The sequence below is a fragment of the Hemicordylus capensis genome, chromosome 14 (genome assembly GCF_027244095.1).
Source record: "Hemicordylus capensis ecotype Gifberg chromosome 14, rHemCap1.1.pri, whole genome shotgun sequence".
Lineage (NCBI taxonomy): Eukaryota > Metazoa > Chordata > Lepidosauria > Squamata > Cordylidae > Hemicordylus > Hemicordylus capensis.
The window spans coordinates 5,727,852-5,740,035 of record NC_069670.1 but is presented as its reverse complement, the minus strand read 5'-3'; the positions used below and the strand labels follow the sequence as shown (position 1 = coordinate 5,740,035).

Here is a 12,184-nt window from a genome sequence, read left to right as displayed (position 1 = left end):
ATTCCCTCCCTGGCAACCTCTCCAAGTTAGGACTGAGAGAGACTCCTGCCTGCAGCCCTGGAGAAGCCGCTGCCAGTCTGTGTAGATAATACTGAGCTAGAGAGACCAAGGGTCTCACATCTGTATATATGTATTGTATAGCCACCTAATGGCGCAGCGGGGAAATGACTTGCCTAGCAAGCAGGAGGTTGTCAGTTCAAATCCCCGCTGGTATGTCTCCCAGACTATGGGAAACACTGATATCGGGCAGCAGCAATATAGGAAGGTGCTGAAAGGCATCATCTCATCCGGCGTGGGAGGAGGCAATGGTCAGCCCCTCCTGTATGCTACCAAAGACAACCCCAGGGCTCTGTGGGCACCAGGAGTCGACACCAACTCAACGGCACAACTTTATGTCATATCTAGGGGTGGGGAAGGTAAGAATAAACTTCAAAAACATCATTCTCAATTCCTCTGTCGTCACACCATGTAAATATATTTTGGTCTTATCAGAACAATAATGTCTGTTTTAGAGGGGTTTTTTCCCCTTTTATTTTTCAGCCAGTTAATGTAAAACTTTAAATTTAGTCTTTTTAAAAAGATTCAGAGGCCCCTTGTGCCTAAATCCAGCATTGTGCACACACACACACACTCCTCCCCCAGTCCACAAACCCATTTGCTTAGTTAAGGAACGTGCTCATTGCAAACTGTACGTCTTCTGAACTTCGATAGAAAGGTTCTTATTTGACACATTGTGTTGGTATGCCAGCACTTCCTAGACGCTCAAATACAGAGATCTGGAAACAAGGTGCAGGGATCAACACACACACACACACACACACACACACACACACACACACACCCTGCTGACATCTGTTTCAATGGCAGAACAAAAATAGAACCCAAAAAGTTTACAGCTCTCATTCCATAAATGGAAATTCCGGGGGAGGTGACATCAATGCAATCACCCCACAGCTCTACTTCTCCCAGACCCAAAGAGCAGATTTGTGGCTGGCAGCTCCTGCTGTGGGAAGAAAGAGGACCACGCTGTAAGTACCGGCTGCTTGGAGCCCGTTTTCAGCCGCGGCGGAGTCTTTTTCATACGGTTGCGGTTGCTGAGATGGTGCCCGGGAGCTTTTTCAGACGGCGACTTAACTGCAACTTTTGCTTTGGGTTGGGTGGGTGTGCATTCACATAGCCCCCAGATTCACTCCATGGGATATTTCACTGAGCATTTTATAACCTGCTTCCCCTTACTTTTGCAATCCCCCACAAAAAAAATTTGAGGCTGGTTACTGGCCTGCTCCTGAGGGCCCCCCCCAGCTGCACCCCTCCCTCTTTTCTTCGTTATCTCCCTCACTCCAAGGGGCCACTGAGGAGAGGGGTGAACAAGGTCTGCTTCACACACAATTTGGGTGTTCGTCCATCCCCCGTCCCTCCCGCATTGGAACCTAGCCCATTTTATGTCCAAGGCTAAAAAACAATAAATCTTCTTTTTGCATCACGGTATCCGATATGCCCCAAACGCACAGTAAAGCCTGCTGTCCGAAAAGCCTCCGGGGCAGGGTGTGTGTGTGTATGTGTGTGTGTTGATTTAAATCAGGGCAGTTGTAGTCACCAAAGGAGGGAAAGGCTGATGGGAATCCAGTTAACTCTTGGTGGCGGCGAACCCTTTCTCTGTAGTCTGCTTCCATTATGAAAATGACCCCTTCTCTATTTTGAAAAGGCAAAAGGACAGGTGGAAATCAAATATACTGAGTCAGACCCTTGGTCTATCTAGCTCAGTATTGTCTACACAGACTGGCCGCGGCTTCTCCGAGGTTGCAGGCAGGAATCTCTCTCAGCCCCTACCTGAGATACCTGGGAGATAACCTGGGACCTTTTGGCATGCAAAGCAGATGCTCTATCATTGAGCTACGGTCCCATCCCTTAGGAAGCTGCCTTATACTGAGTCAGACACTTGGTCCATCTAGCTCAGAAAAGCAGATGCTCTTCCACTGAGGTGTGGCCCCATCCCCAAAGGGGGGGGGACATCTTACAGCACTCACATGCAGTCTCCCATCCAAATGCAAACCAAGGCAGACCCTCCTTAGCAACGAGGGCAATTCATGCTCCCTGCTACAAGACCAGCATTCCCAAATCAGAGGTACTTTCCAAATTGGGGTCAAAACAAGGAGAACTCCATGCTGTCAATGGAGCAAATTGAAACGGACACCCCGCCCACCGCTGAAGCACTGAAGTGGTTTCCGAATGGAATCTTTGCTTCTGTGCCCTGTCACAGTTGGTATGCTTCAGATGAATTAACTCAAGCAGGAAAAGGTGAAGGGAAACTCCCAACTCATTTCCTAAGTCTGTTATGGTACCAAAATAAAACGTGGGGAATTTTCACATCGTTGTGGTATATCAAACTGGAGATCCAAGAAAATGCTCCAGACATTTGAATATGTTCCATAGACATCTCCCACAAACCCAGTTTGAGATGCCCCTTAAACAAGGCAGCGCAAATTTCAGGGGTTGTGGCACAAAACGGCACCAAATCTTCCCAAAACACTCATAGAGGTTTGGGGGGAGATACCACAATGATATGAAAATACTGTTTGGGGGAGCATTTCCTTGGAACCCCAGTTTGAGATGTCTGTTACATCTGTAAGAAGCAGCACAAACCTCGAGGTGTGTGGCACAAAACTAGCAGAAAAGTTTAGAGGAGGTCTTAAGGGGATCCCTACGTGGTTAGGAGTGGATAGGGAATATTCATTTGGGGCGCCTTTCCTTGGGACCACAATTTGAGATGTCCATCACGCCCTTAAAGGAGGCAGCACAAAACTCAGGGTTTGTGGCACAAAATGACGCCAAACTAGCGCAAAGATTTGGTGCAGGGGCTGAGCCACTGTTGGGCGGACGGGTTCAAAGAACCCGGGCCGTCACCAATCAGGGGCCGCAAGTGCAGCCCCAGACACGCCCCCCACATCTGGCATCAAACGCGGGGCATTATTTTGGTCCCAAATGGGGCCGCACAGTCCCGTTTGGAGCCGAAATCGGCCTGCACTGCGTTGGCAGCGTGGCCGGAGTGAGTCTCCCTGCCTTAAAGGTAGGGAGAGCCACTCCTGGTCTCGCTGCCCAATGCAACGCTGGCCACTCTCACTTCCAAACTGGGCCGCGTGGCCCCATTTGGGAGGGAGACCACGCCCTCTGCGTCTGACATCAGATGCGGGGCGTGGCTAGCTGGGCCCGTGTCTGACATCAGACTGGGGGGTGGGGCCAGGGGGCCACCACCGCGGCTTCACGGGCCGCCAGTATCCTGATTTGGTAGGGGGTTGGATTGGATGATCATGGTGATGTTCATTTTGAGGGGGTTGGAAGGAAATGCAGCTCCCCGACTTCTCGCCACCATCCACTAAAGCATTCCCAGTTCCTCTCCGTCCAGAGCACAATGTTTTTCATTATGTCTGCAGCCTGGAAACAAGCACCCGCTCAAATAGGGCTGTCCCTCCTTTGCAAGTCGGAACACATATTGTGTGCGGAGAGTGAGTGTGGCTTCCCTTTAGCCATTGTGTGAAATAAAGGCAGATCGGGGATTTGAATTCACTGACTCATCGGGCAAGCATGCGTTGCAATCTTCTACAAACTTCCTCCAGTGTAACCCTTGGAAAGCGAATGGGCTTAGGGCAGAGCAGCTCTCCATAACCTGGCACTGCTGGGTGTCCTGTTATGCACCCATTCGTAGCCAGCCCGGCCTTCTTACCAACTAACTCAGAGGGTGTCTAGAAAGCACTTGGAAGGCATGGGAATATGGTATAGAGATATTAAATGTTGGGTTTTTTAAATCCCTGTGCTCTCGTCGTAATATGATCTCCGGCAAAATGTCAGTGCTGGGGGAGGGTGAGGGGGCAGAGGAAGAAGGGAACTTATGCGGGGGAGGGAGAGAGTCAGGGAGGAGGGAAATGGGTGGGACAATTATGCAAGAAGGCTGGCTGAGAGCGGGGGGGGGGTGTCTTCTGTGTCGATGTGAGTGAGAAAGAAAGTCCACAACAGCCACAGAGGGGGGAGTGGCGAGGGGGGGGGAGTGGAGCAGCCATTTTTATCTCTTTTCATCTAACAACCTTCCAAAAGAAGGGGGAGTTCTGGTTTCTATTTTCCCCTCTGCTCCTTCTCAGCTTATGTTTGGTAGAACGTGGTTCCTTTCCATTAAGAACTATGATGTGGAGTGGTTTCTTCAGAAGCTAACATCCTGGGGTTTGTTTCCTCAGGAAAAAGGAGTTTTTATCCAGTTTTCAGTGTTGTGATATTTTGCAGGTGAAGGGGGTCAGAACTCGGGCTGGTTTCCTCCCCAGTTCCCAGTTCCCGGGTTCCCGGGTTCCTGGTTCCCAGTTCCCATTTCCCAGTTCCCAGTTCCTGGTTCCCAGTTCCATTCCAGTTCCAGCTCCAGTTCCCTGTTCCAGTTCCCTGTTCCAGTTCAGTTCCCAGTTCCTGGTTTTCAGTTTTCAGTTTCCAGTTCCTGGTTCCCAGTTCTGTTCCAGCTCCAGTTCCCTGTTCCAGTTCCCAATTCAGTTCTAGTTCCCAGTTCCTGGTTCCTGGTTCCTGGTTCCCAGTTCCTGGTTCCCGGTTCCCAGTTCCCGGTTCACAGTTCACAGTTCACAGTTCCCAGATCATAGTTCCCGGTTCCCAGTTCCAGTTTCCAGCTCCAGTTCCCAGTTCCCGGTTCCTAGTTCCATTCCAGTTCCAGCTCCAGCTCCAGTTCCCTGTTCCAGTTCTCAATTCCAGTTCAGTTCCCAGTTCCTGGTTCCCAGTTCCCAGTTCCGTTCCAGCTCCAGCTCCAGTTCCCTGTTCCAGTTCTCAATTCCAGTTCTAGTTCCCAGTTCCTGGTTCCCAGTTCCCAGTTCCTGGTTTCCTCCTCAGTTTTGCAGGGAAAGGGGGTCAGCGCTCCAGCTGGTTTCCTCCCCAGTTCCTCCCTCAAAACTTGGTTTCCTCCCCAATACAGGAACTCTCTTCAGTCATTACACATGGTGTAATGCTTTTGTATACAGGAGTTCATTTTAGAAGTTAACCTTGTACAGGCTCCCTCAAAGAAGAGGTGTATTGCTGTCATGTGTTGAACATAATGGCCATATTCACACGTAACACCAAACCGGAGGTGAACGCAGCCGAGGTTTCAATTCGCCACTCCAAAACGCGCCACAGACATTCGCCACACCGTGACCCGCCAAACTCCAGTTGCAGGAGAGGGGAGCCCCTCCTTTCTGCTCAGCCTCCGAGGCCGATCACAGCAAGCATCAGGGCCAGACTGTGGGCAAAGCATCACCACATCAGTGGGGCAGCAGCGATTGGCCACAATCTTGAAGGGGGTGTGCCCAGAGCAATCGTGCATTCTCGGAGGCATGGAAAAAGCATTCAAACCCATTTAAATACCCCGCTATTCCATTCCATAGAAATACTTCTTCTGCCAGTGATGGTACCACCACCCACCCACCCCCAAGTAGCCCCACACCCTGATCAGGGTAGTCCCACACAAACATGAATTCTTGGGGGAAGGGGGTTGTGGTCCGGTGGGGGTTGTTATTCCACTTTAATTAAAGGAGGGGAGGGGAGCAAGGAGAGGTGGAGGTGGAGGAGACATCAGAGGTGGCAGCGGGGGGCTTCTCCAACTGCCCCCCCCCCACTGGCCTCCCCAAATGACAGTCCAGACTGGCTGCGGCCCGGTTCGGGTCTCTGCATGTGTGAACTGTCATTTGAGAGTCCGGAGAGGGTAGGGTGTTGGAGAAGCCCAGAGACTGGACCGGATTTGGCCGAGCCCAAGCCCGAATCGGGCTGGTTCAGCTCAAATCCGGTTTGGATTCGAGCTGAACTGGAAAAATTGGTTTCATGCACATCCCAACCTTATTTATCTCTGTTCTAAGGAAAAAGAGGAGACACTTTTCAAAAACGAAAGCTGAATGTCCGGGGAGGGGCCCTGGGATCGGTCCGTACAGCTCCACCCAACCCCATCAGTGGCTCCAGTCCTGGCCAAGCTCCCTGCATGCAAGTAGCAAGCCTCTGGGTCTCACCGAATTCCTAACTCACCATTTTTTGGAATCTGATTCCTCTCCCAGCCCTGATGTCGAATGGGAGCATCTCACAGCCAGATGTTAAAAGGAACTGGAATGAACCGAACATCATGGTAAGCACAAGGGTTCTCTGCAATTTGAACTTGTTACAGGGGTTTATGGATGTTTTAACCTTTGTCTTAATGCAGTGGGGAGAGTTGACTCTTTGACGTTTCCTTGTGGACAAAGGACAGTTCGCTTATTATTGATTCACTACATTTATATCCTGCTCTTCCTCCAAGGAGCCAGAGCAGTGTGCATGGTTATGTTTATCCTCACACCAACACTACGAGGTAGGCTAGGCTGAGAGAGGTGTGACTGGCCCAGAGTCACCCTGTGAGTTTCATGGCTGAACGGGGATTGGAACTCAGGACTCCCCAGTCCGAGCCCAGCACTCTAACCACTTCACTACACTGAGGCTATTTACACGATGAGCCTCATTTTCTGCAAACGCTCATTCTCAGCTGAGAGTCGTGCAAGGGAAGAATGTGGTTTCTGTCCCGTGGTTGACCTAAGACTATTCTTTATAGGTTCCATCACACAAAGACTTTAATCCAGCCCTGTTCGGTGGGCCTTCTCCCACCCTGGCAGACCCCTTCCATATTCTCCAGGAGATCCCCCTCCTCTTCAAGACACGAGGAGCAGCCAACAAGAGCTCCACTCTAGCCCAGCTCTCCTCATTTCCTCTCCCACTTCCTTCCCTTGGAGGCCAGAGTGGAGGAGGAACAAGAAGGTGAGAGCAGCTGGAGCAACGTTACTAGGTCACTGGCAGGCCAGTTGGAGGTAGCAGCCTCGTGGAGGCAATCTGCCACCTCTGCCAATCCACCACCTGAGGTGTGGCTGCCTCACCCAGCCTCACGACTGGGCTGGCCAGAATGCAGCCTCAGAAAAACGGCCTCTATCCTTCCCCACGTAGCTCTCAGCTAAAGCCCCCCCCCCATTTCCCTCAAGAGCCACGTGGCAACTGTCAGGCCGTGGCAAAGGCCAGCCCTCCTATTGTTTGGGCCCCAAGACTGAAGGTGGGAGGCTGGCTCGTCGGTCCAAGGGGGCCGAAAGGAGGTGTAGGGTCAGGCAGGAGTCCACTTTCAGAGCAGCAAACAAGGACCGTCAGCAGTGCTCCCTCTAACAGGGAATCCCAGATGTTGTTGACTACAACTCCCATGATGCCTAGCCAAAGGCCACTGCAGTTGGGAATGCTAGGAGTTGTAGTCAACCACATCTGGGGATCCCTGTTAGAGGGAACAGTGATTGTCAGTGCCAGAAGAGACAGGTGCGTAGGTCAAAAGCCGGGCAGGATCCAAGGTCGCCATCCGGGAAAGCGGGAGCAGGGGCTCAGGCTGTGTCCTCACACAAGAGGTGGGCTGGCCAAGCCCAGGAGCACCTGCTGAGCTTGGGGCTTTATAGGGCATGGTGGGCAGGGATTGGCCCTTGGGGGACAGCTGACAGTTGGCACATGGAGGTGGAACTGCAGCCTAGGTGGCGCCCTCGAGGCAGCAAGCCCCCTCCAGGTTTATCGAGGAAATGGACCGCTGGTGGTACAGGGTGGATGGTGCCAGAGTTTGACCGCTGGGAACCCCCACTTGAAGAAGCGCCCCCCCAATACACACACACACACACACACACACACACCTGCAAGCAGACAACCTCCTGGAAAGCTCAGCATCCAACAATGCAGCAGGGCCCAGAGCCATTTCTACTAGCTACGGATTGCCCCATTTTCTCCTTGCAGGGACTAGTTCATGGACTCCTGAGGATGAGGAGCTGCAGCATTTCCTCCCACTGGACTCTCTCCAGATGCAGCGGATATCTGTTCCACCAGGTTTTCAACAGAAAGGGAAATCTGGTGCCGCAAGAGGTAAAGTGCCCAGCGGTGGTCCGTTGGGAGCCCCAGATGAAGACAACCACCCCCCTTTCCCCAGCTCTGGAAATTCAGCATCCAGAAAAAGACATTGGGCCTCCTAAGTCCTTACACTCAGAATCTGTTGCCTCATATCCTTTTTGTAGGAACCAGAACCGGGAGACTTGGTGGAGATTTTCCGGGGCTTTTACAGCCACTGGGCTGTCTACGTAGGTGACGGGTTTGTGGTCCACCTGACTTCAGCAGGTAAGGGCTCCTCTCCCTTACCCGGAAAGAACATAGGAAGCTGCCATCTACTGAGTCAGACCCTTGGTCCATCCAGTTCAGTACTGTCTGCACTGACTGGCAGTGGCTCTCCAAGGTTCCAAGCTCCTTGGAGAGGCTGCCAGGTATTGAGCCTGGGACATTCTGCATGCAAGAAAGTCTTTATCAAATGGAGGAAACATCCTTTCCAGACCCCTCCCCCAGCAAATCCTATTTATTTATTTATTTATTTGATTCGATTCGATTTCTATACCACCCTTCCAAAAATGGCTCAGGGTGGTTTACACAGAGAAATAATAAATAAATAAGATGGATCTCTGTCCCCAAAGGTCTCACAATCTTATGCTAGCCCAAGACTCCTCGTGCCCTGACAGTGGGGCTAAATTCTTTCCCCCACATAATAAACATAAGAGTGGCCTCGATGTTGTAATCTGTGTTTACAGTGCTGACATCAGATGTGGGGGGCATGTCAGGGGCATAAGGTGTGGCCCCTGAGGGGCAGCAGCCCAGTTCTTTGAACCCGTTTGCCCAATGGTGTGTAGAGGCCCTGGACTTTGGCCCCAAAGTCCAGGGATAAGAACGCCACTGAGTGCAATAGACCAAAAACAAGCCCTTTCCTTCCTGAGCTCATTTATTGAGGGTCAGGGTCGGGGTTGGGGTTAACCCTAACCAGCCACTCAACTTATGGTCTGTGTGTTTCTTTTCTCTCTTCATGAGACAAGGGCTTGGGAGATTTCTCCTCCCTTTTCCAGTCTGTCTACACCAAGAAGGCCGTGGTGAAGAAAGAGCTTCTCAAGAACGTGGCAGGGAAGCACAATTACCGGGTCAACAACAATAGCGATTTGAGATGCTGCCCCAAACCCTTGCCATATATCCTCCACGAGGCGGAGGCCAGTGTTGGTGAGACGATGGACTATGCCGTGGCCAGTTGGAACTGCGAGCATTTTGCCAAATACCTGCGCTATGGCATCCCTGTCAGTGAGCAGGTGTGTTTCCCAGACTATGGGAAAGTCCTATATTGGGCAGCAGTGATGTAGGAAGGTGCTGAAAGGCATCATCTCCTACTGCGTGGGAGATGGCAATGGTCAACTCCTCCTGTCTTCTAGCAAAGACAACCACAGGGCACCGACTCAACGGCACAACTTTACTTTAAGGCTGGATTTAGACAAAGCCAACATTGCTTCATTTCCTTCTTGTAGATCCCAACACCTGAGGACCAGATTCAAGACCATGATGATGACTGGGATCTCTGCCTAGACCTTCCAGAGGTGATCTACCTGGCCTCAACAGGTAAAGGTTTTTCTTCCGGTAAGGATGGAAGGCATCATCAGAAGGAGGACATGTCCTTTTCAGACACTTCCCAACACAGTTTTATCCTAGCCGAGTCTCCACAAATGCCATGCCAGTAAGGTTGAATCTTTTCCTGGCACGTAATGAATACATAGGTAGCCTCAATGCAGTAACCAGAAATACCTACATAGGGACCTCCATGTATTCAGTCAGCCTGGTGCAATTGTGGGTCCCAGGCGTGAGGACAGGCCCTCCCCACATGTGTGAAACCGGATCCACTGCAGGTCTCTACCTGAGTTCCTTCCAACCCATGAAGAGTAATGGGTGGGGCTGGCAGACCCACCCTGGTCAGGGGTGGAGCTCGCTTCCTCACCTGAATCGAGCCATTTCCCATTGAATGCAATGGGGCGTACTCCCAGTGAGGGGCGTACAGGATTGCTGGTTTTGCCCCCCCCTCCGGAAAATGTCCTGCAGATGCCATGTTTCCGGGCCCCTCTGCTTGGTGCAAGTCATATTCATGCAGCCACAGATCATGTAGTCTAGGTCCTTGCAATAAAAGGGGTTTGCTTGGTGGGATGAGGTAGCATTTTCCCACTATGGGGCAAGGTGGAACAGATCTCCCTGGGCTGGGTGAGGGTTTGCTCTTCACCCTTCTCCCCCCCACCCCGCCACCTGCTGGCTCCCCAGCTCATTGGCACACTGCTGGCTCCTGATTGGAGACACATCTCAGCTTTGAGAAAGAGGAGTCCTCTGCGGGAGGGAAGAGGAAGAGTGTCAGGCAGTGTCCCCTTCAGGAGGGGTGTCAGGCAGTGCCCCTCCCTCCTCCTCTCTGGACTGGCTATTGAAAGGAAAAGGGCTGGTGGGTCCATCTTCACTTTTTGTCTCAAGGCCCACTCCAACCTTGCTAGACCACTGAGCCTCCCTCAACGCTAGCAGTAGCCCGGGAAGGGAGCTTAGCTTCAGGGGGCCTCCCTAAATTTGTCAGGGAGACCAGCTGTAGCAGAAGGAGGCCTATGACCCAATCCTGGTGGAGGGGTGCTACACCCCGATTCCTGTGAAAAGCAGACCTCTCTGATATCCAGAGCCAGGATTAGGAAAAATGAGCTTCATGTTTCTTGAGACCAGTGGCTGAGGCCTGGCAGGGCAGTCAGGCCTAGTGGTTAAAGGCTGTGTTTTCTCTTCTTGAGGTGAGGCTACAGGAGTTCCTTCCTCGCGCTCCTGGATCATCAACAGCTGTGGTGAAGAGACGCTCATAACGGTGTCCTGGGACAAGTCAAGGCCTGAATCGGTCACGGTAGCCCCAGATCCCTGGGTGATGACCTCTGCAATTAAAACCAAGCTGGCTGGCAGGAGATGAGCTTCAGCGTTGTTATCAAGAATGGCAACCTTCTTGCCATGAGGCTATTTTGAGGCGTCACTGGCAGAGTGGATGCGTAGCAATTGGGGATGTGTATGAACCCTTTACAGGTGTCTGAACAGGTTCGAACACCAGGTGGTTTGAAGGCAGAGGGGATGACTTTAAGGCCGGGGGAAGCTGCACTTACCCCACCACCACATTTCCCCCGGTGGTGCTTGCTCAAAAACCAGTCTGGCAGGGCAGCAGTGTACCTCCTCTGCTGCCCCATCCTCTCCTGGGACCAGAAGTGACCAGAAGTAGCCCGTGCTTGTGCAGTTTTTGAGCAAGCGCTGGAGGGGGAAATGCAGCCGGAGGGGTAAGTGCACCCTCCCCCACCATTAATGTTATCTCCCTGCCTTCAAACCGGCCCACACCAGTTCTGCACACATCCCTAGTAGCAATGGATGCTCATCAAGGGTGCTCCCTAGTGACTATGTTATGATATTTCAATGGAGTCTAGGTTCCTGGTTGTCAGGATCCTGCCCAGGCCAAGGTCGCTGTCAAAGTCGAAGGCAGCTCCTTGAAGTCCTCCCCAGTCTGCAAAGAAAACACAAGAGAACACTTTACTGGAAGTATCAGGTTCAGACACTCTCCCTGCAAACTCAGTCCACTCACCAAATAGCACGGTTCCAGAGCAAAAGGAGTGCAAGGCATTCCCAGGGGAGGCGTGGCAGCTAGGGCAGCTGTCAGGACTCGGTCAGGTAGCAGAGTAGCAGCAGGAAAAGCCTGGGTCTCTAGAGGCCAACATGAAGCTGGGGTTTCCTCTGAGTCTAAGGCTCGGCTGTAGCAGGCTCAAAGAGACTTGTTGCTTCCAGCGTTTAGCTGCAGCCTTAGGACTTGATTTATAGCCAGGCTTAATTGCTCTCCACCTTCGGCCAGCTGACACAGATTTAGGATTTATCTGGTTTGTAAAGCAGGTGCCTGCTTCTCCGGAGTTCTTCCACCTGTTGTCTGAGTCTCATCAGTCTTCTCTTGTGAGGCTGCAAAGGTGCTTCGTTGTTTACTTCAGTGTTCTGCTCTCCATTCCCTGTCTCTGCTATCTCTGATGGTCCTGGTTGTCCTGAAGCTTCGACTGGAATTGCCTCAGGTGTCTGCTGTGGGCTGACAGCCGGGCTCTGCCCTTCAGGTTCCCTTGCAGCTGCTAGCAGACAGCCAGTTTCCCCTACCTCTTCGCTATCTGAGGACGGGGTCATGACACTGGTCCCAGAAGAATGGGAAGGACCATAGCTCAGGGGAAGAGCTTTGCCTGCGAGGTCCCTCGCATTGCGAGGGCTAGGAAACAGCCCTCTGAAACCACGAAGTGCTGCTGACAACTGA

The 12,184-nt window shown here is 52.0% G+C and overlaps 1 protein-coding gene across 1 annotated transcript; it reads left to right on the top strand.

Moving 5' to 3' along the window:
- The first annotated feature begins 978 nt into the window (after positions 1–978).
- On the top strand, positions 979–10,655 carry LOC128336977 (phospholipase A and acyltransferase 3-like). The gene is made up of 6 exons (XM_053277359.1): positions 979–1,028; positions 5,874–6,133; positions 7,789–7,914; positions 8,064–8,163; positions 8,899–9,167; positions 9,381–10,655. The coding sequence occupies exons 2-6, from the start codon at positions 6,071–6,073 to the stop codon at positions 9,588–9,590; spliced, it is 768 nt and encodes a 255-aa protein (XP_053133334.1). The 5' UTR covers positions 979–1,028; positions 5,874–6,070; the 3' UTR covers positions 9,591–10,655.
- The last annotated feature ends 1,529 nt before the right edge of the window (positions 10,656–12,184 follow it).

What these genes read in the sequence shown, in the direction of transcription:
- LOC128336977 (XM_053277359.1), top strand. Translation starts at nt 6,071, where the DNA reads ATGTCGAATGGGAGCATCTCACAGCCAGATGTTAAAAGGAACTGGAAT. An exon ending in GGAATGAACCGAACATCATG is followed by an intron (nt 6,134 to 7,788) that starts GTAAGCACAAGG and finishes TTCTCCTTGCAG; the next exon opens with GGACTAGTTCATGGACTCCT. An exon ending in GCATCCCTGTCAGTGAGCAG is followed by an intron (nt 9,168 to 9,380) that starts GTGTGTTTCCCA and finishes TCCTTCTTGTAG; the next exon opens with ATCCCAACACCTGAGGACCA.